The sequence below is a fragment of the Callorhinus ursinus genome, unplaced genomic scaffold (assembly GCF_003265705.2).
Source record: "Callorhinus ursinus isolate GAN/ISIS: 27379988/994484 unplaced genomic scaffold, GSC_fseal_2.0 scaffold6, whole genome shotgun sequence".
NCBI lineage: Eukaryota > Metazoa > Chordata > Mammalia > Carnivora > Otariidae > Callorhinus > Callorhinus ursinus.
The window spans coordinates 21,244,557-21,270,835 of NW_027397068.1; the positions used below are offsets into that span (position 1 = coordinate 21,244,557).

The following is a 26,279-nucleotide window of genomic DNA, read 5'->3' on the forward strand; positions in this document are numbered from 1 at the left end:
TTAAAATTTCAAAATGATTAAGTATTTTGAATGTATTTTCCCTTTACTATAAACTTTAATTAAAAACAATGTTTTCTTAAGACATTAAACATATGTATATCTTCTAGAGGTAATACAATTTATGTTATCCAAAAGATGCTTGAATAAATTTTCTATAAATTCTTCAGATCTTGTTCATATGTGCACCATATACATTTATACATTCAATAATCTGGAATCTGAATTCATTTTCTTTTCAAGTACGCTTCACACCCAGTGTGGAGCCCAGTGAAGGGCCTGAACTCATGACCATGAGATCAAGACATGAACTGAGACCAAGAGTCGGACGTTTAACTGACCGAGCACCCAGGAACCCCTGAATTCATTTTTAAAACATTCATTAGATTTCTAAACTTAAGTAACTTAACAATAGTATATATGCTATTGATGAAAGTGAATTTTATACATTAAAATTGTTTTAAGTACAGAAAATATTAGAATTTTCTTCTAGTTTTTTTATAAAATACAAAAGTAAATAAACATATCAAGAATATTAATTTTACTTGCTCATAATTACTTAAACAAATTTAAGATATACACAAACTTAGTTTTTTTGTTTAAGAAAAAATTCTAATCAATCTAGACAAAACACTTATCTGATGCCAAACTAACCTATATAACCTATTTTAGTCTTATTTTGAATGCCAACAGAGTTTTAGACCCATGTTTCAATCATAATTCAGCATCTGTATAGTAGAAAAGCTTGGGCCAGTTTACCTGTGTTTCGTTTTTTTCACCTGTAATTTGGAGATAATAGTACCTGCCTTACAAGGCTGATGTAGATACAACAAACAATAATTAGAAAATACCAGAAAAGAGCCTAGCATATAAAAGGCGGTCCACTCAGTAGGAAAAAAAGTTTAGTTGTTTTACAAAGGTCTTCCTTACATTCATTCTAAATCTGATCCCTACACATCCCACTCACTGGGACCAAGATCAGTATTGTTCTCTAAGGCAAGAGAAAACAAATGTACCTGTTTTCACACATAAGAATTCTTCAAAGATTTGAAAAATTCTATCCTACCTCCAGTTGACTGCGCTTTCCTCAGCTAAACATCACCAGTTCTCATGCTGTTTTCCATAAATGATAGTTATTATGGCTTGCTATAGTTGCATTTTTATTCTTTATTCTTTCTTAATATAAAAAGAATGTACTGGAGAGAATTTGTTGAAGGAATGATTTGTTTAAATGTGTATAGGCTTTATGACTAAAGTGTTCTCAGCTTGATTATATAGTTTAATATGACTTTACATTTTATTCTCAAAGATGTATCAATTTGAACCATAATTACTGAGAAACCTGAAAGAATGTAAAAGGCATCTATTGGCATCCATTTCTTTAAAAAATGTGAAAAAAGATTTTTTAATAATTGAAAGATCATATACTTTCTGAAAAGAATCTTTTAAAAAATTTCATCACTAAAAATTATTGCGTTGCTGTAGATTTTTCACACATACTATTGATGATTTCCTTAGGCCAGATTTTTCAAGGGGAATTTACAAGCACATTCTCTGCATGCATTCTCTTCTCTCTTCAGGGCAACAACGGGTTAAATTAAAATATCAGTTTTGCGAGGGGTAAAAACAGTGAAAGGGAAGTAAAAAGGTCAAGGTTCTAGTTTCAATCTCAAAGCTTATTAGATGTCTGGCTTTGGGCATATTATTAGGCTTAGTTTTGTCATCTGTAATAAAGTGGACTAATGAACTTCATGATGCTTTCATAAATTCAATGATAAAGTAAACATAATGATGATCTATTAAATGTTGTCTTTAAAATACTTTCCTTCTGAAATAAGATTATTTGGGAGCTGATCAGAAGATGATAAAAGTATGGTTTAATAAGTACAACCTATAATTAAGGGAAAAAACTAAGAGTATTATTCATTTTAATTTTCAAGTAAATAATACCTTTCCATAAGATTTTTGGCAATGATTTAAACTGTAATGACAATATTTATATCATGGTATGAATTTATTTAAAGATGATTATGGAATATATTCTTCTTTGTATCATATATTATGATGTTAACAGGTTTGTGACACACCTGTCTTTATGCAAAAAAAAGGATTTAAATTTTAAAGTTTATCTTGTGACGGGTTTTTATATAAAAAAACATTTATACAAATCAACAAACTGAGGGGTGTTAAATTTTGGTCAGCAGAGCAAAGACAGCATGAACTGGGCAACTCTGTGTGTCCAGAGTTCACAATTAGTAAGGATGACCCACAGCACTGAAGAGGAGGTGCTCTGGAAAGGTGTACCCTCTACTTTCTCGCTCAATCCTAATTTCTAGAGCTGGTGCAGCATTTCAGTTACGGGCCTGTCTTATATATGCAAATATATGACTTTCTACCTGATCTGAGCAATGAAGGAGTCATAGTTGCCTGATGAATAAAAGATACCACATTAGAAAACTTAGAGGCTACTGCATTTAGCCAGTGTATCCAATTAGAATTCAAGCTGGCATTCAAGGCCCATAAGGGAAAACCACTGGTTTGCTAGGTCTAATGGATACTTGACAAAGTAGACCAAATCCCATCTCTACAAGAAAAGCTGAATTGATATTCCATACATGAAACAGTAGTCTACCTGGTATCACAAGAACAGAAACTAATCCTCATGCAAATTATGAAAAACTAATGCTATAGGACAATGGTTTAAAAACTTATTTGGCTGTGGAATTCTTTCTTCCAACAAACTCTACTGTAGCAGCTCAATATATATATATATAAGATGAAAGCTACTGAAGTGGATGTGAGAGATCCAAATCTCATTTCTTCCTCCCAGATAGCACACCTTTCCCACTCCCAACGTCATGACTGCAAGTTCTGTGGCACCTCGGAGCACCCTGGAGGCGTCTGAAAGTAATAGCTTTATGAGGAACTCTTCTGTTCAACACTCTATTTCCTTTTTGTTGAGAGTTTGAAAATTCTAAAATCCCATTATCTCTTTCATTCTTCTCGACAGTATTTTAGGAAAGCAGTGAAAATATTCATTTTAAAAACAAAACACTTTCACCGGTTTCTAAATACCATTCTCTAGTAAAAGAGAACCAGGTTTGCAGAAATTACTAATTCCAATTCTGGGACTGGGGCATGTTAAAAGGGTGAAAAAGCAAGCTTGAAGGGGCTCCCAACTGCCAAATCTGGGCTAATAAGATCATCAAAATATGTAATACAATAATGGATTATAACCCATTGAGCAAAATAAAAATTCAAGTCAAGAGAAAAATAAATTAATAAATAGGAGAGAGGAGCAGCTCTTCCTTACATGCAGTGGAATGGAAGGAATGGCAGGCTTAGAGACTCATTAATAGGTGCTAAAACGAGTGGGTGAAAGTTAATTATGAAGTCTGTACATTTACATTTTGTGCATAATCATTTGATTAACCTTTGTTGCCCTCATCAGATTATAAGCAACAGTAATGCAGAGTGTCTCTTTCTGATTTCTGTCTTCAGCACAGTCCCTGACACATGCAAATATTCAATAAATAGTGGATGATTATTGGCAGTAATGTCCTAGTTTACTTTTAAAAGTCATTCTGTTCAATACCTAGATTGATGATTCAGATATAGCTCACATGCTAAAAGTGTAGCTGTTTCTGTACTGGGTATTTTACCCACTGAGCTTTTACTTTAACGAGGCAAATACACTACAGAAAGAGATCCTAAATCAATGAACCATTGTCAGTAAAGTTTTTAAGTTTAGAATCTGTTTCCATTTTAAAATTTCAGGCTAATAGTAAGTATGATGTTATAAGGATCGTTAATTTTACAAGTCCATAAAGACATACACACGTAAGTAAAAAAAAAAATCAAGGAACATATATTGAAGCCCATTTACTTGCAATGATTAGTTTAATGATGAAATAATTTAATGATGAAGTTCTAAAAATCCAAGCACTCTGATTTCAGGCTGTGTCAAAGATGTTCTCAAATATGACTAAAATCTGAATGATGTGACCCAAAATACACTGCTTCTAATTAGTCCCCACAGTACAAATGTGGATCAACTTAATTAATTGCTAAACCCAGGTCAATCCAATAAAGGCTGCTAAGGCAGAATAAGGAATCTTTCTTCAATACATTATAGTATCACACAAAGAAAAATATTTTACTGACCTCCATGACAATCCAAATTGCATTGACATTTGTTATTGACAGCCCCAAAATAGCAACATCTATTCTGTAGAGCAAATTAAGCAAGACTAGCTAGTCTATTACTATGCAAATAAAATTCATTAGTAAGCTAACAATTTCATTTCTTGAAGCCACTGGACTTCAAGACCGATTATTATTCAACATTATAAGATGTTCTGGACTGAACCTAATTTTAGGAAAATAACAACATAGAATGGATTTTAAGCCTTCTATCAGTATTTTTCACTTTTTTCTTAGACAATAATGACTATTTACAATTCTTAAATACCCAACTATGCATTTAATATTTGCAAATATTAGATGATATTAGATTGAGGAGACTCTTCCTAAAAGAATATACTTTTAAAAATTTACTTGGGCAGCAAAAAATCATACTAAACCAATATACTCTCAATCAAATTTACTGGTTAGATGAAAACTGTACTGCTATAGGGCGCCTGGGTGGCTCAGTCGGTTTAAGTGACTGCCCTCGGCTCAGGTCATGATCCTGAAGTCCCGGGATCGAGTCCCACATCGGGCTCCCTGCTCAGCGGGGAGTCTGCCTCTCCCTCTGACCCTCTTCCCTCTCATGCTCTCTATCTCTCATTCTCTCAAATAAATAAAATCTTTAAAAAAAAAACTGTACTGCTATAAAGGAAAAACCACAAAATTGTAATTTGTCTTAGACTGTCTCTTAACTGTCTCTATTTTTTTAGGCCATTTTCACAAACAAAAATGAAAAACACCTCAATTCTCCACAAATCTGTACTGTATTCTTCAGTGAATCCTCTTCATTAAGGGAAAAAAAGAAAAAAAAAACAAGAAAAAATGATGTATCTACAAACCTACAGTTGAGATAGTTACACCACACTTAAAAAAGGAGGGTTGCCATTTGACCATCCATTAAGCCATTTAAGTTTATTTGGCCTTTGCTCCAGATGATCTCAAAAATATAGCTACAAGACAAAGTAAATCAGATGCCACAGTCAGAAAATTGAGATCCATGTTTATGGACAACAGTACAAAAAGACTACTGGAGAGAACATGCAATGTGGATAAAGTTAGAAAGCTTTTTCCCCCTTTCTCTCGATTCTTCCCCTCCTCCCCCCCCCCTCCCCCAGTAGACAGCAGTAGCAGACACCAGACCATCATCTTACTAGGCTGGTTTAGTAGAGTATATATCCTTTCCAGAAACCTAGGTCTTGCTGGAAAATAATCCTCCCTGAAATTCTTGGTATAGGAAAATGGTCAGGGCCATCTGAGAGATGGACAGTGAAGTGCTTTAATGGAGAGAATGTCTCCACTACCCCAGAGCCATTTCCTCCCATTTAAGGGTAATAAAGTATAGAGGTTCCTTTCTAATCTCTCAAGGAGACAACTGCTTATGTCCCAGGGTAAAGGTCTTCCCTTCTTTCTTCAAGAGGGCATCTGTTTATATTCTAGAGTAAAAGATAAGGTCCTTGGATCACTTGGTCTACTTTCTCTCTTTCTTCCTCATCTCTCTCCCCTTCCTCTCTTCTTGTTCTTCTCCCTCTTCTTCCTTCTCTCCCTTTTTCTTTTTCTCTCTACATCCCTTCCCTATACTCCCCCCCCATCAGAGAGGGGGCAGACAGATGTGCGAGCAACAAGTATACATATAAGCTTCAAATTACATAATTTTGTAGCTCATCTCCTATGGTGTAACTCTTATACATAGAGGTAGTCAACTCTCACCCATATTGCCCTTTGGGAAGCTAGGGAGGGGCAACCAACATGAAGCTCTGTGAATAAATATGAAGTCTGTTCCAAGTATCTCCTGTTTCTGTTTGTGAGCTTGTGAGCTTGTGAGCTTGTGTGTGTGTGTGTGTATGTGTGTGTGTGTGTATAAAACATATAATGAACTTAGCTTAGACCCTCCATAAGACTTAACAGGTCTCTAACCATATTTCAGGAGAAAAATATCCACTTTATTTGCCAGGATATACTTAGAGCTGCATTTCCTATCTACTTATTTATAAAAACCAAGAAAAAAATGAGATACGAGACTGTTGTGTTATTCCCTTAAAAACAGAATCCTGATTTATAATATCTATAGAGACATAATTTTTTCTTCCCACCCCTTCTCACTTAAATATGCTATAAGACAACAATAAGAACAACAAAAAAGATAAAAACTCCAGCTATAGGCAAGACAGTAAAAAGCTGCATTGGTTAATTAAGTTTGAATATTCACCTCCCTTGTATGCACTTTGAGGAAATACATGAATAGTTCTATTAGATTTCCCTGGGACACAAAATTTAATACTCAGCTTTAATAAAGATACTGTTTGTTCAATTTTATCAAAAGAGGGCTATAAAAATGTAGTCAACAAATGCTTATAGTGGTAACTAAACTTATCAAACATATCTACCAACTACTTGCAAGTCCAAATATCAGCTGGAAACTAGTTAACAGAGATTCAATATACCATTTTCTAAAATGAAATAAATAGCTGTTAAATTAACTTCTGACAATTTAATGTGAAATATTCTGAATGGCCGCCTAGAGAATTTTCTATGGTGTTATTATAAAAAGACAGAAAAATGACTATAAGCAGTCAAACATTGTTTTAGTGTTTCCCAAGTCTACATTATTACTGTTAGTTAAATAATATAAATAATTCAAATAATAGTATAAAATGAACATGTATGTTAAGTTAGTTCTATTTTTAAGAGATTAAAAATATTGAATATACAAAGTGTTTGACAGAAGTGAATACTGTAAAACAGACTAAAAGCTTCTTATATTATTTAACCTAATAATTATGTACTTACTATAATTTAATACTATAATTAGAAAAGTCACATTAATAAATTACCAAATAATCTAATAAATTCACTTCCTAAATCTGGAATATTTTATTTAAAACAGCTGTAGACCTATATAGAATCTTTAAGTAACAAAATTTATAATAAATTATATATTATTTAGCTAACTTCACCTTTTATGTAAAACATGCAGTTATGTCAGAAAATGTGCATTTATACATTGGTTACATGCATAAAGCATATAAGCAAAGCCCAACAGTTATTGCTATTTTTAAGCAAAATATTCTAGAGGTGTGAAAGAGAACAAACTGAGAGGAAAATTACATAATAATATGGTTAAAAAAATAGTATCCAGTAAGAGGGCAAAGCAATTTGTACTGCCTTCATATTTTGCTACTTTACACATGAAGAAGGGCACAAAAGAAGCCACAAAGAATGAGAAAATGGATAGAAAAGTTAGTAACTTCTATAAGGAAGTTATACTGATCAGGCACGTAAAAACAGAGATGATATACAACTATATAATGGATGAAATGGACGGAACATAAGCCTCACCTTGCAGTTTTGAGTTGTTATGTATGTTCCCTGGTGCTCAGCAATGTATCGAATAGAAAGAAAATGAGTTTCAGGAAAATAAAATTATTTTGCTTCTAGTTTTTTCCAAGCTTACGGACAGCATTATTTTTTTTCTTTTGATCTTTTGGCACGGACAGCATTATTTTTTTCTTTTGATCTTTTGGCTATTTGTAGTCTGTACAAGAATAGAGCTAAACCTAGTTTATACCTTCAAAATTTCTAAACATCATTCTGAATCAAATTGTTTCACTGTGCTCTGTGAATTTTTGCTGTAAATTCCAGAAACCACTAATTACCAATGTAAAAAATGTTCAAATTCCTAAAAATATGTTCATACTTGTATTAGTCTTTATGTACCAGGAGAAAACTGAATACATTTCAGGGGTAGGAGGTACTGAGGGTCAAGTGAGATAAGGGGAAAGTAATTCATTAGCCTTTTCTTTTTGCACCTTTGTGTTAGTTCATTTGTTACAAGAATGTATTATTTCAGTAACATGAAAATCCTCAAAGAATTAGGAGAAAAATGTTAATAGCAATGAAGGAAAAATATAATACTAATATTCTTCACTAAAAAATATTCCCTTTGCAAATGAAGAGAACATTACAAAGTTAATAAAGGAACTATTATATATAAAATTTCAAGAATGTAATTGAGTACTCTTATGGTAGGCTGTATTTCAGAAAAATGAAATTTTTCTCTGTTCCCTTGTGAAATTTTAAAAGGGTTCAAAAGTTACTTCTCTAGGGCTTAATGAATAGAAATAAAAGAATATATTAACTTAAAATAACTGGTGGCACAAATGATGTCTATATCATGAAAAATAGTTAAGTCGGATATCTCAAACTAGGAGAAAATGAGGTAATTTAATATGTCTAACAGAAAAGACTATATAACTAGATGAAATAATATTAAGAATAAATTTATGTAATGAAACAATTTAAAGGAGAATACCAACATTCTTCCACTGACCTTTACAGCTAACGGGGCAGGGAAGGAGGGGGGGAATTTCCTTAAGAAGGTAAACAAAGCATCTTTGATGTCATTCAACATCTCCAGATTGTTCTACTCTCTGCCTGGACATTCAGCTTACTGTAGGACTAATGATTATTTTCTTGATTTTCCTGAAGTTAGTTGCCCCCTGATTCCTTAAGAATTACTTCTGACTTGTGAAGGCTACCATATCTCCTATTCACTCATTCATCAAACATTATCTGTGCACCAGCTGTGCTCCAGGTACTGGTGAGGTCATGACAATACAATGATGAGCAAGACCATGGCTAGCCATTTTCTTTATGGGACTCATATCTTATAACAGAAAGTGCCATTAACCAAAACCAGCCAGAAAAAAATGTAAAACTATAGTCAGATATATGAAGAAGATGTAGGCTATGCTATTATATAGTTCATGTAAGGAGGTGAAAGAGTAAGGGAGGTATACAAAGGTTTCTCTAACAAAGATAAAATCTGAAGGATTTAATATAGGATAACTAAGCAGAGAGTAAGGAAAGATGTGTGAGACAGAGGGAATAAGTTATGCAAAAGCTCAGAGGTAAATAGAAGAGTATCTCTATGATGAGGGTCTGAAAGAAGGCCAGAAAGACAGGAGGTAGGAGATGAAGGAGAGAGGTATGTGATGAAGATAGAAGGTAAAGGCCAGACAATATAGGGACCCCCTGAACCCTTTTAAAGCAGCTTGAAGCATTCAAGTGTCATCCTGGAGCTGTACTTTGGGTGAAAAGATCATTCTAGCCAGCTGCAGTGTACAGAGCAGTTAGAAAGCCAGAATGAATGCAGGGAGAGCCATTAAGAGGTGGCTAGAACAGTCCATGGACAACATGATGGTTACCTGGATTAGATGGTAGAAGTGACGGTTCAGGAGAAGGAGGGGATGGAGAGAAATGAGCAGATTTGAAAGACACTTAGGTAAAAAGAGTAGGTGTTAATGAAGGATTAGAAATGAGAACAAGGGAGAGTTAGTTGACAAGGACAACTTCTAGGTTTCTGACTTATGGAACTAAATCTACAGTTATGCCATTCACTAAACCAAGAAATAATGGATGGAATACTATTGGTTGAGGGCGAAAATTTTATGAATTGGGTTTGGACATACTAAATTTTAGACGTTCTTAAAGTACGCATGCCTAAAATTTTAACTCCTAAATTGAAAATTATAACTGATGAATTTTCATTATATTATACCACTGTATAAAATGTTTAAATTGGACATTATGGTCAGGAGCACTTATTTCTTAGCACTATCAGCTGCTAGGATGATCCTGTGATCATAATACTATATATTTTAGCCATGCCTACTTTAGGAACATGGAAAATTATGTTGACCTAGGCATGCTGCTGTTCAGTCTTCCATAGGCCAAAGCCAAAGATAGTTTTAACTGAATATTAAGGCAAAGCAGATCTTGATATATCCTTAATAAAGATTTTTTTAAAGGCAAAATTTCTTGATGACAGTAACTCATAGTTGAGAATAAAATAATTGAGGGATTGCAGAGAGATTATAGAAGTGGAAGTAGGTGCAAATGCTAATTTCTCTTTGTATCTTTTTTTTTTTTTCTGGCTCTTATGATATAAAATTCTCCTTGTTTCTCTTTGGTCATCTTTCTTTGTAGCCTTTTCCTTCTCTACCTGGTTTGTTCCCAAACCTTTTTTTAAATTTAGCACTTTTTCTTGTTTCATCCTATCCCATTTATGGCCTTTATAGAAATAACTCTTACCTTTATGTTCCCAACCCAGACCTCTTTTCTGATCTAGACCCATATTATCTTGCCTAGCCTCTCCTCTTGGGTATCTGAATTGTAGTATGTCCAAACCCAAAAGTAAGAGATTTCATGAATGCTTCTTTTAGATTTCTTATAGTTAAAAAACTCCTGAATTGGGGGTGCCTGGGGGGCTCAGTCAGTTAAATGTCTGACTCTTGATTTCAGCTCAGGTCATGAGATCGAGCCCCATGTGGGGCTCTGTGCTCAGTGAGAAGTCTGCTTGAGATTCTCTCCCTCCCTCTGCCTCTGCCCCCTCCCAACTTGCACGCATGCTCTCTCTCTCAATAAATAAAATCTTAAAAAAATATGAAAATACTCCTGAAATATTCCCTTAATAGTACTGTCTTTAATGGTAAAGATGAAGGAGGAATATCTTTAATTCTTGTGCTCACAGTTGTTAAAATGTCTCCTCCTTAAGTGTCTTGCTTTTATATTCCTTTGGGAATATGTCTCGATTTGGCAGGAGGGAATGAAGAAGGCAGCACTCAATTCACAAATAAAAGTCATGTTAAACAAATTTGACATGACAGAACACTGGTACCGAGAATTAGATGCTTGTATCTGGAGGAAGAAAACTTTTTTTAGGGAAACAGGCCAATGGAAAGATCCATGATTAAAGTTAGCATAGTAAAATTTGTTTCAGTTGTACATAATTATTTTTATAGAAACTAAGAAGGTATGATAAGAAACAAAAATAATTCCCCTCAAATAGTCAAAAGTTAAATTAATATATATTTAGTAGTCAATTTTAAGGGTGATTTCTTATTAGAAACAGAAATATCTACTAAAAAGTTCCAATGAAGAGAAAACAAGGACACATCTAAACAAGGAAAAGCTGATATTAAGTATTAATCCAAGACCGAAGGTAACTTTTTTCCTCTTTAATACCGCAAAGCCTTTTATTCTTGAAACTGTTTGTAGATTTTGAGTAAGCTATTAAATAAGGATGCTTTTTTGATAATGTAAAAAAAGAACAAGTTAACTTATAATAAATATGCTATAATCTCTGAGACAGTTTCTAATTTCTTTTTTTATCACTGTAACAAAGTTTGTATAACAAGAAAAATCTCAATAGGGTTAAGGCATCAATTATTTTCCCATTCTGCAAGTTACGCAGGAGGACGGGAATTATTAACAGGAATGATAAAGCTGTACTTGCATTTGGTAACACAAAGAGAAGCTTACAAATGAGACGTCTCATTAGTTTGAGCAGATGGATCAGAATTAAAGGCTGAATCGCCAACTTTTAATTTCCCAATAGCCAAGAGGACTTGAAGTCTTGCAGAGTATGACTGTTGAAAAGTCAACATGAAAAGATTTTCTCCATCTGTCATCACACATACTTGAGTGGAACACAACTGCCTCCTACTGTTTTTAATACTTTTAAGGCAAAGATGAACATAAAATCTATTAAGTACATGAGCACATAAGTTTAGATGATTAGTATACTGAAACCCATGGAATAGTATGACCAGAGAATATCAGCATGGCTTTTGAACATGAAATTTGCTCTATTCTAATTTAATCTAAATGGAGAGAAACAGAAGAAATTCATTTGTGTATTTAAGAGGGAAGTGTTAATTTTTAGCATTAAAAACTATTCACTCGCTTGAGAGTTATATTTTTTTATTTTTTTAAATGGACACTTATTTCAGTCTGAAAATAATGGTCTGAAAAGTAGCTGCTCTGATTAAAGTATTTAGGGAAACCACAATTAGGGAGAAAATCCAAAATACTAAACAACTTGAAGCAAGAAAACAAACAAAATCAAGGAATAGTCACTGGAAGGATTTTTTAACCAGTTGGCAAGGAGAGGGGGGCATGAGGTGGTCGTAGGGAAAATTCAATTGATTTTCCTGGAGTAGAATACATTACTTACAGTTTCTAATTATTGTATATTAATTGCTAAGATGTATTTAAAAAGCAACAAAATAAAGCTGAAGTTTGTTAGGTACACAGCCCCATAAGAAAGAACTTATGTTCCCTTAATAACAAGGAAAAGCTCATTTACTGAATATGTAGTTGGCTACTTAAGAGCAAAGCACTAATACAGTTAGTTATAACTATAACCAAATTCTATAAGCAAAGGTCTGCCTCTCTCTCTATATACACGCACATATACAAACACTTATATAATTTACCGGACAACAAAACATTTAAAGAGAAGAGTCTTTCAGAATGAAGCATATATAGTTACATTTTTCAGTCATCTGACTAGGCAGAATAGTATAAATGAAGAGTTAATTTGGGTATCAGTTTTTTAGATAATAAGGTGAAAAGACTGTTGAATTATATATTTTTCATTTTCTGACAGATGGATACAAATTCATTTGTTGAAATTTATTACTTGGAACCTTTTATGAAGACAGACAGTAACTGAATTAACATTATAGTCAACCTCAACTATGAGGGGGGAAAAACACAACTTGGAAACTTTAATCTATTGGGAAGTTCTTTGGTAACCTTCTAATAAAAGTAGAGGAGTACACCTTAGTGAAGGTATGTCTTTAAGGAGAGAAAAAAGGGAAAAAAATAATCCAGCAAGGCGGGGGGCTCTAAGCCCCTGAAAACAAACTTCCACATAAGCCTCAGTAATCAAGGAGAACTGTGAAGTAGGAATTCTTGTGTGATGGATTAACTCAAAGATTGTTAGTCTTGTTGAAATAGGTATCTATCTCAGCTTCCAAAATCAAAATGTGTAATGGCCTTCCTTTCTAAGTATCTTCCTTGCAATTTCAGTTCTGGACATATTACAAAGGCCATCAGTAGAAGCTGCCACACATTAAGCTAAATGAATTCATAGGCCAAATCATACTTGGCAGAGCAACTTACAAATAGAAGACTTAGAATGATCCCTTTGAAAAGACTGAAACAGAAAAAGATTTTAGTTTTGAGCAACTTTCCCAAAGTTACACACATAATATAGGTAATAAAGAATGAAAAGATGGAGCTCTGTTTTCAAATTATGTTGTGAAAGAGCTCTAGAGATGCTTACATTAATATAAGACTGCCCTGACAACTCAGTATTTATAATTTGAAGGCGCTGGCCTAGGCATTTGTAATACTAGCAAAATTAGAAGCAAATATCAACCAGTAAGTCATAGTCTTCATGCATTTCGTATTTCCCATCATCCCCATCTCACTAAAGATGTTAAACCTTTGAAGATGAGGCAATTGGTCACAATCAAATTGTATTTACCAGAGACCTCATGCACAGGACACACTACACTAGGAACTTAACTAACAGTATATTGTTGTAACCCAATCTTACTTTGTAGGACCTGTCCTGCTGGAGCACAAAACCTAAAAGGACAACACTACGTAGAACACATTGGTTAAATTTTTAAATAGGACATCTTTGATCTGTGTTTATACTTCAATGTTATTGTTTCTATTTAAGGTTCTGTCACATTTTTGGATAGACAAAATATAACAGAGAAACTATACAGGTAACTGAGAAAAAAAGGAAATTAAAAAAAAATGAAAGTACATATACCAACAAACACTCTGGATGGTAGAATTAGTGATTTATTCCCCCTCATTTTTGCTTTTTGGTACATCCAAAAGTTAAATTTGTCCAAATTCTTTTTTTCCCCTTAATCTCTTTTATATTAACTATAAACTACATTTTATTTTTTATTTATTTTTTAAAGATTTTATTTATTTATTTGACAGAGAGAGACACAGCGAGAGAGGGAACACAAGCAGGAGGAGTGGGAGAGGGAGAAACAGGCTTCCCGCCGAGCAGGGAGCCCGACACGGGGCTTGATCCCAGGACCCTGGGATCATGACCTAAGCCAAAGGCAATGCTTAACTGACTGAGCTACCCAGGCACCCCTAAATTACTTTTTAAAAATGCAATTATAGGGGTCCCTGGGTGGCTCAGTCAGTTAAGTGTCTATCTCTTGATTTCAGCTCAGGTCATGATCTCAGGGTTGTGAGATCGAGCCCCAAGCTGGACTCTGCACTGGGCGTGGACTCTGCTTAGGATTCTCTCTCTCCCTCTCCCTCTACCCTTCCCTTCACTTCTGTCTCGCCCTCTCTTAAAAAAAAGAAATGCAATTACAGAGGTCAAAGACCACACGGTCACAGTCATGAAGCAAAAACACAGGGAAAAACAGTTTTTTCTAATTGAAAGCGAGTGTACACCCAAAGCAAAACATGAACAATATGATATGCAAAACTGTTTTCGTAATCATGATTTAAAATAGCTGCTAATTAAGAAAAAAGTTCACTGGTATGATACCACTTTCTTATATGCTTTAAAATTGTAAAACAAATTCAAAATAGCAAACACAGATCATAACCTTACATCATATTACACTAATAAACTTTTCAGAAAAACATGGCATTAAGTTTCTAAAATCCTAGATAGGTCCCTATGACCATAAAATATTATAACCCATTCTGAACGTATTATAGGATCATGTGGCAAGACCACAAAATGTGGCCATTTGTGTCGTAATTCCATTTTAGGAAATTTATCCTGATTAAATCTTTCAACAGAAAAAAATAATAGGCAGAAAGATGGTCACTACAGTAGCACTATCTTTAATAATAGAAAATTGCAAAACTGAAAACACTCACTAATGTAGGAATAACCAGTAATAAAGGAAGAGCTAATGTCAGCTTAATAGCAAAGGAGCAGTGTAAAGTTCTGAAGATGCTGTGGGCTTTATCAACACAGACTTGTGTTTCAGTCCTGGCGCAAGCCTTCACTAGCTGCATGTACTAGCTTGGGAAGCTGCTTAACACATCATAGGTTCAATTTCTCTTTTAACAAAAGGAGATCATAATTCTTATGTTAGAAGGTTTGGGAAGATTAAACATCCAAAGAGACTCATGTGGTGTCTGAAACTTACAAACTGAATAAAAACTCCCTTTCTCTCTTTACAGACATTAAAGCTGTTAGAACCATGCAGAAACAATGAAAAACGTTCAGTATTCATTAAAGAAAACAGTGAATATAAAACTGTATTTACAGTATAATTTAGTAATGGATTATAACTAATAATTAAGTTTGAATGAACAAAATTGAAAGCTACATGTGCAACTGGATAAAAAATGAGTAGTGGGATGTATATAAAAATTACAATAATAATGTTAAAATGGTAAAATAATAGTGGAACTATAAAAATTTTCCTTAGTGTTGTTATTTTTATAATTAAAAAAGTAAAGGAGATGCATGGGTATTTCTACAAAACTTATGAACATTCTACTATCATGTTTACTATAGAAAATAAACATCATCACTAATCATTCAAAAACAGAAATTATGAAACCTGCAGCCTAAGCCTGACTTCTTAAGAAGCCTGAACAGCCTGAAGAGCGTCATAGTTATCCTGCTCTAATTCTTGTTTGGAAAAAGGCACAGATATGGACACAATCCCTGATCCCTAAGTGTTTCTGTGGGCTCTCAAATTACAATCATACTCTACACAATCACCCACAGTGCATTTTTAGTCAGACAGGAGTGCAGGGGAAGAGAGCTGGGAGGTCATGCATCCTTAAAAGGCTGGCAACTGTGGATGCCATGACATGTACACAAAAGGTGGGGAGGTCATGCTTGTCCCCAACTTCTGCCTCAGCTTTGCTCACTCTCTATTCCTAGGTTCCTCATGCCCTAGAGCAGCATGAAACCTCCCCTGTGGTATCCCATCCAAGTCTGTCCTTCCTAAACAGAAAGCCAGTGCTGTGAACCCAGCCCTCCATCCCAACTTGTCCTTTTAGAATTTATAACTGCAAGTGCCTGCCCTCTGGCAGCTTTCTTTTTGAAAAGTAAAGCATGAAACAATTTCACACTAAGAATGAAAGGAATGGCAGTAAGATCTCATCTCTATTGACCAAAAACCCCCAGCCCACACATTTTATGAATCATGCATGATTCCTATGGAGACATGTTAGCCTCTGAAACAGTGAAAGAACTATGCTAGAAGAAGAGGAAATAATCTTCCTAGGATCCTCTAAGTAACAACATTTACCTGGATTTTTACTTACGACAGAAGATACAACTACTACTCTTTCCAACATTTAGGAATAAGGGTGCATTTTATTTTTTAAAGAAATATTTTATAATGTAAGATTTTGTAATTTAATGAAAAAAGGTGGGGCTAATACAACAAATATACTTAAAGAACAATTATAAACAGCATGATAAAGGCAAATAATGTTAAAAAGATAAGTGACCTGTAGTTCCTAATGCCCCCAAATAGTTACAGTACTGGCAGTAATGGCATTACTAATCCATTTACTTTTATTAGTATTTACAACTATGTACATTTATGTATATGTTTATACATGGATATATGTATTTATCAGTCTTACCAAGATAGAATTCACAAAACTCCTTTTATTCTAAAAAAAGTGATTTATTCCTATTAGAAGCAATCTTGTGTTCCAAAGTAATGAAACAATTATCTACTTATCTGGTCACTAAGTGCTAACTGCAATTGGAAGAAAAATGATTGTTTTAATTTTTTTTTTAATTCTAGAAGCAACACATTCCTACTAGTGGTGTTTTAAATATTTCCATTATTTTAAAAGAGATAAAAAATCTTTAAGGGTTTGCATTTATAATGAAATTTATTATAGATTAGAAAAAAAATTCTGTGACAGAAGAAATCTTATCATGATTAAAAATTATGGAAAAAAGAATGTTTGCTCACAGTTCATACTTAAGTGGAGACCCAGAATAGTCAACACAATGCTAAAGAACAAAGTTGGAGGAATAATACTACCTGACTTCACTATATAGATACAGTAATCAAAACACTTTAGTATAGGCTAAAGAATAGCCAAACAAATGGAAAAGAATAGGAAATGCAGAAATAAGCCATAAATATAACTAACTGATCTTTGAGAAATGAGCAAAGGTGATAAAATGGAGCAAAGATAGTCTTTTCAACAAATGGTGCTGGAACAACTGGACTTCCACCTACAAAAATAAATAAATCTAGACACAGACCTCATACCCTTCGCAAAATTTAACTGAAAACCAATCATAGGTCTAAATGTAAACATGAAACTATAAAATTCCTAGGTGATAACCTAGGCGAAAATCTTTAGGTGTGGTGATGACCTTTCTAGATACAACACCAAAGCTGATGTATCAACAAAGTTTAGATACAACACCATGACATAATTGATGAGCTGGATTCCACTAAAATTAAAAACTGCTCTGTAAAAGACACCGATGAGAAAATGAGAAGACAAGTCACAGACTGGGAGAGAATACTTGCAAAAGACACATCTGATAAATGACTTTTATCCAAAGTATACAAACAACTCTTAAAACTCAACAATAAGAAAATGAACAACCTGATTTTAAAATGGCCAAAGACCTAAACAGACACTTCACCAAATATAGACAGATGGAAAATAAGCATATAAAATACGTTCAACATCATTTGTCATTAGGGAAATGCAAATTAAAACAACAAGATACCACTACACACCTCTTAGAATGGCCAAAGTACTGACATCACCAAATGCTAGTGAGGCTATGGAGCAAGAGGAATTCGTATTCATTGACGGTGGGGATGCAAAATGCTATACAACTTTGGAAGACAGTATGGCAGTTTCTTACAAAATTCAACATACTCTCACCATATGATCCAGCAATCACACTCCTTGGTATTTATCCAAAGAAGCTGTAAACCTAAGTCCACACAAAACTTGTACACTGATGTTTATGGCAGCTTTATTCATAAGTGCCAAAACCTGGCAGCAATCAAGATATCATTCAGTATGTAAATAAATAAACAGTAGTATATCCAGACATTGAAGTATTATTCAGTACTAAAAAGAATATGCTATCAAGTCATGAGAAGACATTTAAAACCTCAAATAGATACTGTGAAAAAAGCCAATGTGAAAAGACTACAAACTGTATGACATTCTGAAAAAGGCAAAACTACAGAGAGACTAAGAAGACTTAAAAGGTCAATGGTTTCCAGGGGTATATGGGAAGGAATGATGAACAGGCTGAACACAGAGTATTATAGGGCAATGAAATTGTTCTTTGTGACACTATAATGGTGGATGTATGTCATTATACATTTGTCCAAACCTACAGAATGAACACCAAGAGTGAACCCTAAGGTAAACTATGGACTTTAGGTGATATTGACATGTCGATGTAGGTTCATTGATTGAAACACATGTACCACTCTTGTGCAGAATGTTGACAGTGAAGGAAGCTGTGCATATGTGGGGGCAGGTGTTGTATGAGAACTCTCTCTACTTTCCATTCAATTTCGCTGTGAGCCCAAAATTGTTCTAAAAAAGACCATCTATTTTTTAAAAAATTTAATGGAGAAAACATTTAAAAATTTATTTGACATTTTAAATATAGTGTATACAAATAGATTTTATGGATTCTACAGCTAAATTCCTTAGCTAACAATACAGTTTAAATTTTCTGTAATATAAGAGTTAGAAATAAATGTCCATGGCAGTAATATCTACCTAATTATACCGAATTTATCTCGTTTGTTTACAAAGAAGGTACAAATATTGGTGGCTATATAGGATATTTCTTTCTTTTAGGATTTTCACTGAAATGCTGTCAAGTTTCTCTAGATAACATTTTGGGATTATCAGACATTTACTACAACTAAATCTCGTGAGGCAATCTAGAACAGAGGTTGGAAAACAAGCCACATGCAGTTGCTGCTTGTTTTTGTAAATAAAGTTTTATTGAAACACAGCGGTGCCTAATTGTCCCTATACTGTCCACGGCGACTTTCATGCTACAATAGCACAACTAAGTAGCTACAAAAAAGAACAAAAGGCCTGTAAAGCTGAAATTATTTACTATGTCGCCCATTCCAAAAAGTTTCCTGTCTCCTGACTAAGAATAAGTAGTTGGTGTTTGGTAATGCTTTTCATTAAAGAAAGAATTTTGGTCTTTACCATTACTTTATTTGTACATAATAAATAATGCAATTCATAAAGTAGTTTCTTAATGAAGATCAAAAAAATACACTGATATAAAATAAATGCACATGAAGTGATAATGACACAATGGTTAGTGGACACTTCACGCTCACATGGACTGAATTTACGACTACACTAGTAAAATGATGGAAACATATTACTTTATTTTGTATAGCACCTCTTTTTCTTCATTTGTTAAATGATGAAAACAGTACCTGCCTCATTGGCTGGTGAGAGAATTCAGTGAAAATAAATATAACTTTAGCAGTTTCAGACATTTCCTAATCGTTAAGGTAAGTCACTAATATTATATAATTTAATCATGATTTCTCTTCCCTAAAAGTTATTCTTTTTTTTTTAAATTTTTTATTTATGTATTTGACAGAGAGAGACAGTGAGAGAGGGAACACAAGCAGGGGGAGTGGGAGAGGGAGAAGCAGGCTTCCCGCTGAGCAGGGAGCCCGATGTGGGGCTCGATCCCAGGACCCTGGGATCATGACCTGAGCCGAAGGCAGAAGCTTAACTACTGAGCCACCCAGGTGCCCATCTAAAAGTTATTCTTAAACATAAGGACATTCTCTTGAGATTAGTTAGAAACCTGATTTTAAAACTATTTCTTGAAGGGGAAAAAATGCATCAAAGTGGGCAGTGTTCCATGTCTTCAAGTTTAATTCATCTTTGATCTGTTTATATACTGGGCCTTGAAACAAGATTTAGTCTGGAAAAAAAGGATTTCACTACTCTTAAACAAATTTAAAAACTAAAGGACCAGAAAGTATTTAATTTTATGTGCCATAAAAGGTTAATAACAGAAAAAAATTCTATAATAAAATAAAATGATCCAAAGACCCATATACAATTGGGCAATGATTAAGTTTTATGTAAGCAATTATTATCATTCCACTTTTTCTTTAACAATCTTGAATGGAGCATTTTGAACAATGGAGTTTAAAAGTAAAACTGCTTAACTTCCAAGCACAATAAAACAATATAAAATTTTATTATATATATTTCAGTTGATACTACTTCATGAAAACAGTAAATAATATAACATTTCAGATTTTTACATTATGTAAAAAATAGAAATTAAAATTTTTGAGGCATGAAAGAAGACTGGTGCTTTTTAAAAAGATTAAAAAGAAAAAACAAAAAACCAGAAGTATAAAGTATGAAATTCTTCTCTGTCTTATCTACTGAATAAAGGATGACATTCTTCTCTGTCTTATCTACTGAATAAAATGGCAAACAAGACAGGATGACCTATCAATATTGGGAGGATAATATTATCTATGAATATTTTATGACTTACATGGCTAACCACTGAACTAAAAAATTATTAAGAACTAAAAATTCATAGTCATTATCTCAGAATTCAAGAAAAATTTTAAGAGCATAAAAAATAATTTTAACCATTAAATATCCTCTAAAAACAGAGTAAAAGAAAGTAAGTGTACCTGGTGTCCAGCCTTTACTTGCTTCAAAACATTTTCATAGCATACTTCGTCCATGTTATTCAATTGTTGTACCTTAAGGTTTTTAAAACACAAATAATAAAATGAAGCTATTATAAACTTTCTAACTACCAACAAAACTACAGATTTTAAGGCATTTTTTTCCCTTTCAGATTAAGTAGAATGCTGAAGCAACAAATGCAATATAAATACCTAGCATGTAACAACTTAATAAGAAACAAACACAATATGGTTTAAAAGTACAAATAAAATACCTCATATAATACTTTCAGAGTACTAACTTTCTAAGTGTGTCAAGTTTTTTAAAGACAATTTTAAGGATAATATACTAGTTGTAGATATTTTAGAATAATTTTAAAGTTTTCTCGGCTTTTCCCAGGAAAGCTCGCTCTTCAGGCTGTTTTTCTTCTATTTCATTCTATAAACTATAGAGCTTTCTTATGGAATTCTCAAAATCACCAGAACACTACTAGTAGAATGCCATGGTATATAAAGCTGAAATTGAAGGAAACATACTCTTTCTGTAATATATATGGAGAAGGGTAGACATTTTTCTACAGAAACATTTTTCAGACTAATTGAAAATTTAATATCAAATTCATGAGGGTCTCATTTTCCCTATTAATGATGAGGAAAACTTCCAACCAAAAATGTAAGACGTTTAATCCAAAGGAGCAGGCATGTGATTCAGCCTGTATCTCTCTATTTAACATTTATTAAGAGTGTGGAAGGGATGAAAATGTCATATACATCTGAAATGACTATGATTTGGACTATTTGCTTTAATAAAGTAAACGTTTTATCATTCTGTTACTCTTTGTGGTAACTAAAATGAGATAATCAGAAGATAATTTACTCCCCATTAATGATTCAAAAACAACTTCAGCTCACAATAATTTTTTCAGTGTAGTCTGAGTTGAGTTCCAACCAAAGCCATTATTTCAAATTAGAGGTGTCAGGCACACCATCTTCCTATGTTCTTCCATGATAACTGAATCACATCATGTGTTTCTGAATGAAACTCTGAGAAACCTACAAGGATTTCCTTTCATATAAGATGACAAATTAATAACTGGTTAGCAAATATAGTAAACAACACCCTGGGGAAATGCTTAATGGTTACCAATTGTATATTTCACTGAGTGTAAAAATAATTCATTTTAGTAAGACAGAAAAATCTGTATCTATAATTAATACATATAATTAATTTACTATTTACAGTAAGATATGTAAAAGTGTTTTTCTAATATTGCCCAACTTCTAAACTTACAAAATAATTATGGTGGTTTAATCACCTGATGCCATTCCTTTTATGATTACAATGTTAACATACTGTGGTGCAAATACTTTGAATTTAATTAGCTTTAAGTGATTTACCACTTTGTATGACAGAATTTAAAAAAAATTTCAAATGGCTGAAAAGCATCTGAAAACTTTTTATTCTCTGTACCTTTCGGTGATAACCATCTGCTACCATTTAAATTATAAAGCTGAAAGAACAATCTAAAGCTATAAAAAAAATCTCTACATCTGTCCTAATGATACATTAAAATATACTAAATAATCAAATATATATTAAGTGACTGAAAAAACAAGCAAGTGATACTGAAAAGCACTTGAAACAAATTAATGATAAAATATGTACAGCATGACTATTATCATATCATGAACTAGCCTTTTGTCCATAAGTATGAAATGGCTCCCCACAACTCCAAAGATACCTTACTTTGATGCAATGTAGATGGAGCACAGACACTGTTTTATGAGTCACTTCTGGTATTTTTTAGCTGAGTATTTTATTTGTAATAGTGTAAGGTAAAATGACCCTACTTTACTAATAAAAATCTTTTTAGACAAGTAATGCAATACACTAAAGACCAAGGCTGACATAACAACACATGATTCCATCTTATTTTCTTTTATGAAGAGGTCATAAGGCGTTTGAATCTTCTTTTAAACCTATTTCTTCTACAGAGAAAAAAGTGTCATTAAACAGAATATTAAATTCAAAATTTTGAGCAAAGTACAATATTCTTTCACAATATTATAAAAGTCTAAAATAAGCACCCTAATAGTATAAATGGTACATAGTAATACTATAAACAACTTTTAAAAGCATTATAAAGAATTTCATAAATGCCACATATATATAATTAATATGGTAATTATAAAATATTACAATGAAATAGAACACCTCCATTAATAGTTGCTACTAGGAATTATTTTTCAATTGCATAAAATGTATTATTTTAGATGAATATCATATCAAAATGTATATTACTGGTTTAATGAAAGTCTTTTATTATTTCATACCATCTTCAATCATATCAAAATAACTTTTTGAAACTTAAACCTTATATATAACTTGTATTCTTAGCCAAGAATACAAAATATACATTGATAATAGCAATGCAAACTATAAGCAACTTTTGGAAGTTTTTTTTTTTACTACGTATAGTTAAGGAAATGTGCTTGATTTTGTCTAAAACGTTTGTAATCTTACAGATTAGGTCCTTTGGAGAAATCCCAAACAAGCATTAAACAATAAATCCACAAAAACAGTTTTAGAAAAGTATATTATTAAAAAATATTTACCTTATTTGCACTTTTAACCCCCAGAAATGTCTGTCCAAGAGGAACTGGTCGAAAACGGCCATCAAAGTAGAAAAGTCCAATACAGGGATTAACGTGTAAAAATGTAGCAACATCGAGGTAGTTGGGTAAGGTTGCAGAGAGCCCAAGAATCCTTATCATACTCTGTGTGGATTCCACCTACATGGGTTATATTATTTAATGTATGATGTAAATTCAACCCATTTGGATTTTTATAGAGTTTGAAATAAATTTTAATAGAGTATGAAACATTTACAATAAAACAAGATCCCCCTCCACCAATATGTAGTAACAACACACAGTCTAGAAGACAGATATTATGAAAGAAAACTGACCTAAACCTGGCATTAAGAATTATATAGGGTGCCTGGGTGGCTCAGTCGTTAAGCGTCTGCCTTCAGCTCAGGTCATGATCCCAGAGTCCTGGGATTGAGTCCCACATCGGGCTCCCTGCTCAGCGGGAAGCCTGCTTCTCCCTCTCCCACTCCCCCTGCTTGTGTTCCTGCTCTCGCTGTCTCTCTCTGTCAAATAAATAAAATCTTAAAAAAAAGAATAATATAAAATAATTAAAAATGTAATTTTAGTAGATTTCCTGAACTGGAAAATCCTATCAGTTAATGTTTTTTTTTTTTCTAAAAATGTAATAAGGTAAGTGACATACATGGATTAGGTTTTAGTCTTAAGTTTTACAAATTTATAATTTCAGGTGCTAAAAATTAAAAGCATAAAAGTCTAAAATAAGTTAAGATAAAATATTTCTAGTGTTTTACAAATTTAAATTTAAAATGCATAACAATTTCATGACAGAAATATTTGAAACTATGTGTTACAATACATTCAATGAAAAATTATTTCCACGGACATTTTAAACATTTTATTATTTATTTATTTATTGGGTTTTTTTAGAGGTGGGGAGGGGCAGAGGCAAAGGGAGAGAGAGTCTTAAGCAGGATCCATGCCCAGTGAGGAGCATAATGCAAGGCTCCATTTCACAACCTGGAGATCATAACCTGAGCTGAAATCAGGAGTCAGACACCTAACTGACTCAACCACCCAGGTGCTTCTCCATGGACCTTTTAAAAAAAATCAGCATCTTCCTTCCCTAAGTACAGATTGCTTACTTAGTCCATAATTCTTTAGCTATTATGTAGTATTCCTTTTACTATGTCATAGTAACATATAGTTGAGCATATCAGTAAAGCAGATGAATTTCTGAGAAACAAACACAACTATTCTATCATCACAGAGGAAGTTTTCAAATTGCCTTCACAAATTATCATTAAGCACTTTATATTAAGATAATTTTATATTCATAACGGAAAGTTTGATTGCATGGAATAACAGCCAAAACTTTGGAAAAAAATTTCAAACTTCTCAAAAAATGTATTGAGCCACATTTTTTTGTGTTCATTGGTATAGTGTAATACTCTCATTTTTTTTTCTGAGCACTGTTGATAATGCTGATTTAATTTGTTCACCAACTATCTACTAAGCTCTTAATGACAGGCACAGTGCCAACAGAGCAGGAGCTTAGAGTCTATGTGTAATAATGACAGCAAACATTGTGATGTGTCCTATTAATAGCAGCACTTTCTAAAAACTGTGAGAATAATGGAGAGAGATCACTAATTAAACCCAGGTAAGTCAGGGAAGGCATGCTGAGTACAGGCAATAGTTGCTGGCATTCTAATCTGAGAGAACAACAGACAGACAGGGAGACCAGAAAGGACGGTGAATTTAAGGTGCTGCACTTAGAAAGAACTAGTGGTATGAACTGGAGGAGGGAGGTGACAGAAGATCCGGTTAGAAATACAGAAATGACCATGAAAGAGCTCACATGCCAAGGAGTTTGTCCATTTAACTACTCATAAGCACTCAGCAGTGTCCAGTTCTCTCTCAATTATGTTTTCAGGTCTAACTCATGATAGTTTAGAGCACTGTCATCTTTTTAAGTTTCTAAACATTCTGTAAAAAGTCTTCATCATTTCTAATTTTATTTATTCATTGGTTTTTCTACTTGTGATTAGACTTGTGAGGTTTCTTTATTTTACTTAGTTTTTTTTTAACTCTTTTACTTTTTTAAAAAATTCTTTTGTGTTCCTATTTCATAATTAATTTTATTTTTTCAGCTTTATTATTTTTTCCATTTGTTTTTGTTAGAATAGTCTATTTAAAACAGTCTAACATTTAACATTTAATAACTAACTTATTTATGGTCCCTCCATTCCTATTTCATTTAAGAGTATAATTCTTACTCTGAATTATAATTCTGGGTATATAAGAATATATACCTTGCTCTCCCTTCCTTCCATCATCACTTAACTGACCTCTAAGTGGCAGGAGATTTATCTTTCAATTGGTTAAGTTTTCAATCTTCATTTTAGCAGATATAAAAGTAGAGAACATATGTAGGTATGTGTGCATACATATGCATATATGTCTATATAGATGTGTATATATAATTTTATCATATAAAAGTTATTTCTAAATTTCTCTTGTATTCTATAAAGACTATAATCTGTTCAATTTCTGCTTTGAGAAAATGTCCCATGGAGATGTGAGATTTATCTATTCATAATATATACAGTTCTACATGTTTGATCACTTTACCATGTTAATTACATTATTCAAATTCTCTACATTAGCAATACAGGATGTTAGTATTTGCCAAAAGAAAGAATCATTTTAATCACATGCAAACGTCCCATTTTGAATTAGGATACAAAATGTTCCTAAGGGGAATAACTTATATCATAAGCATGATACAGTAAAGGACCATTCACACCTAAGCCCTAGGGGTTCTGCAGAAATACTGGGTGGCATTCTGTAGCCCCATGTCCCTACAGTAGTCCTTCTGTCTGTGTTCTCATATCTCTTCTGCTTCTATATTTTGTATACTTCACTTCTAAATAAAAGTCTGATTTAGAAAATGGTTTC

At 33.1% G+C, this 26,279-nt stretch overlaps 1 protein-coding gene across 6 annotated transcripts in view; it reads right to left on the minus strand.

Annotated features, from left to right (window-relative positions):
* The window catches only part of ASCC3 (activating signal cointegrator 1 complex subunit 3), a 332,162-nt gene that overhangs the window by 175,239 nt on the left and 130,644 nt on the right, over positions 1 to 26,279 (minus strand). For all 6 annotated transcript variants that reach the window (XM_073893705.1, XM_025863078.2, XM_073893703.1 and 3 more), the window contains 2 exons: positions 23,325 to 23,501; positions 20,712 to 20,783 (listed from right to left, as the gene is read on the minus strand). In XM_073893705.1, coding sequence (XP_073749806.1) covers positions 20,712 to 20,783; positions 23,325 to 23,501 — 249 coding nt within the window. The remainder of the gene's footprint in view (positions 1 to 20,711; positions 20,784 to 23,324; positions 23,502 to 26,279) is intronic.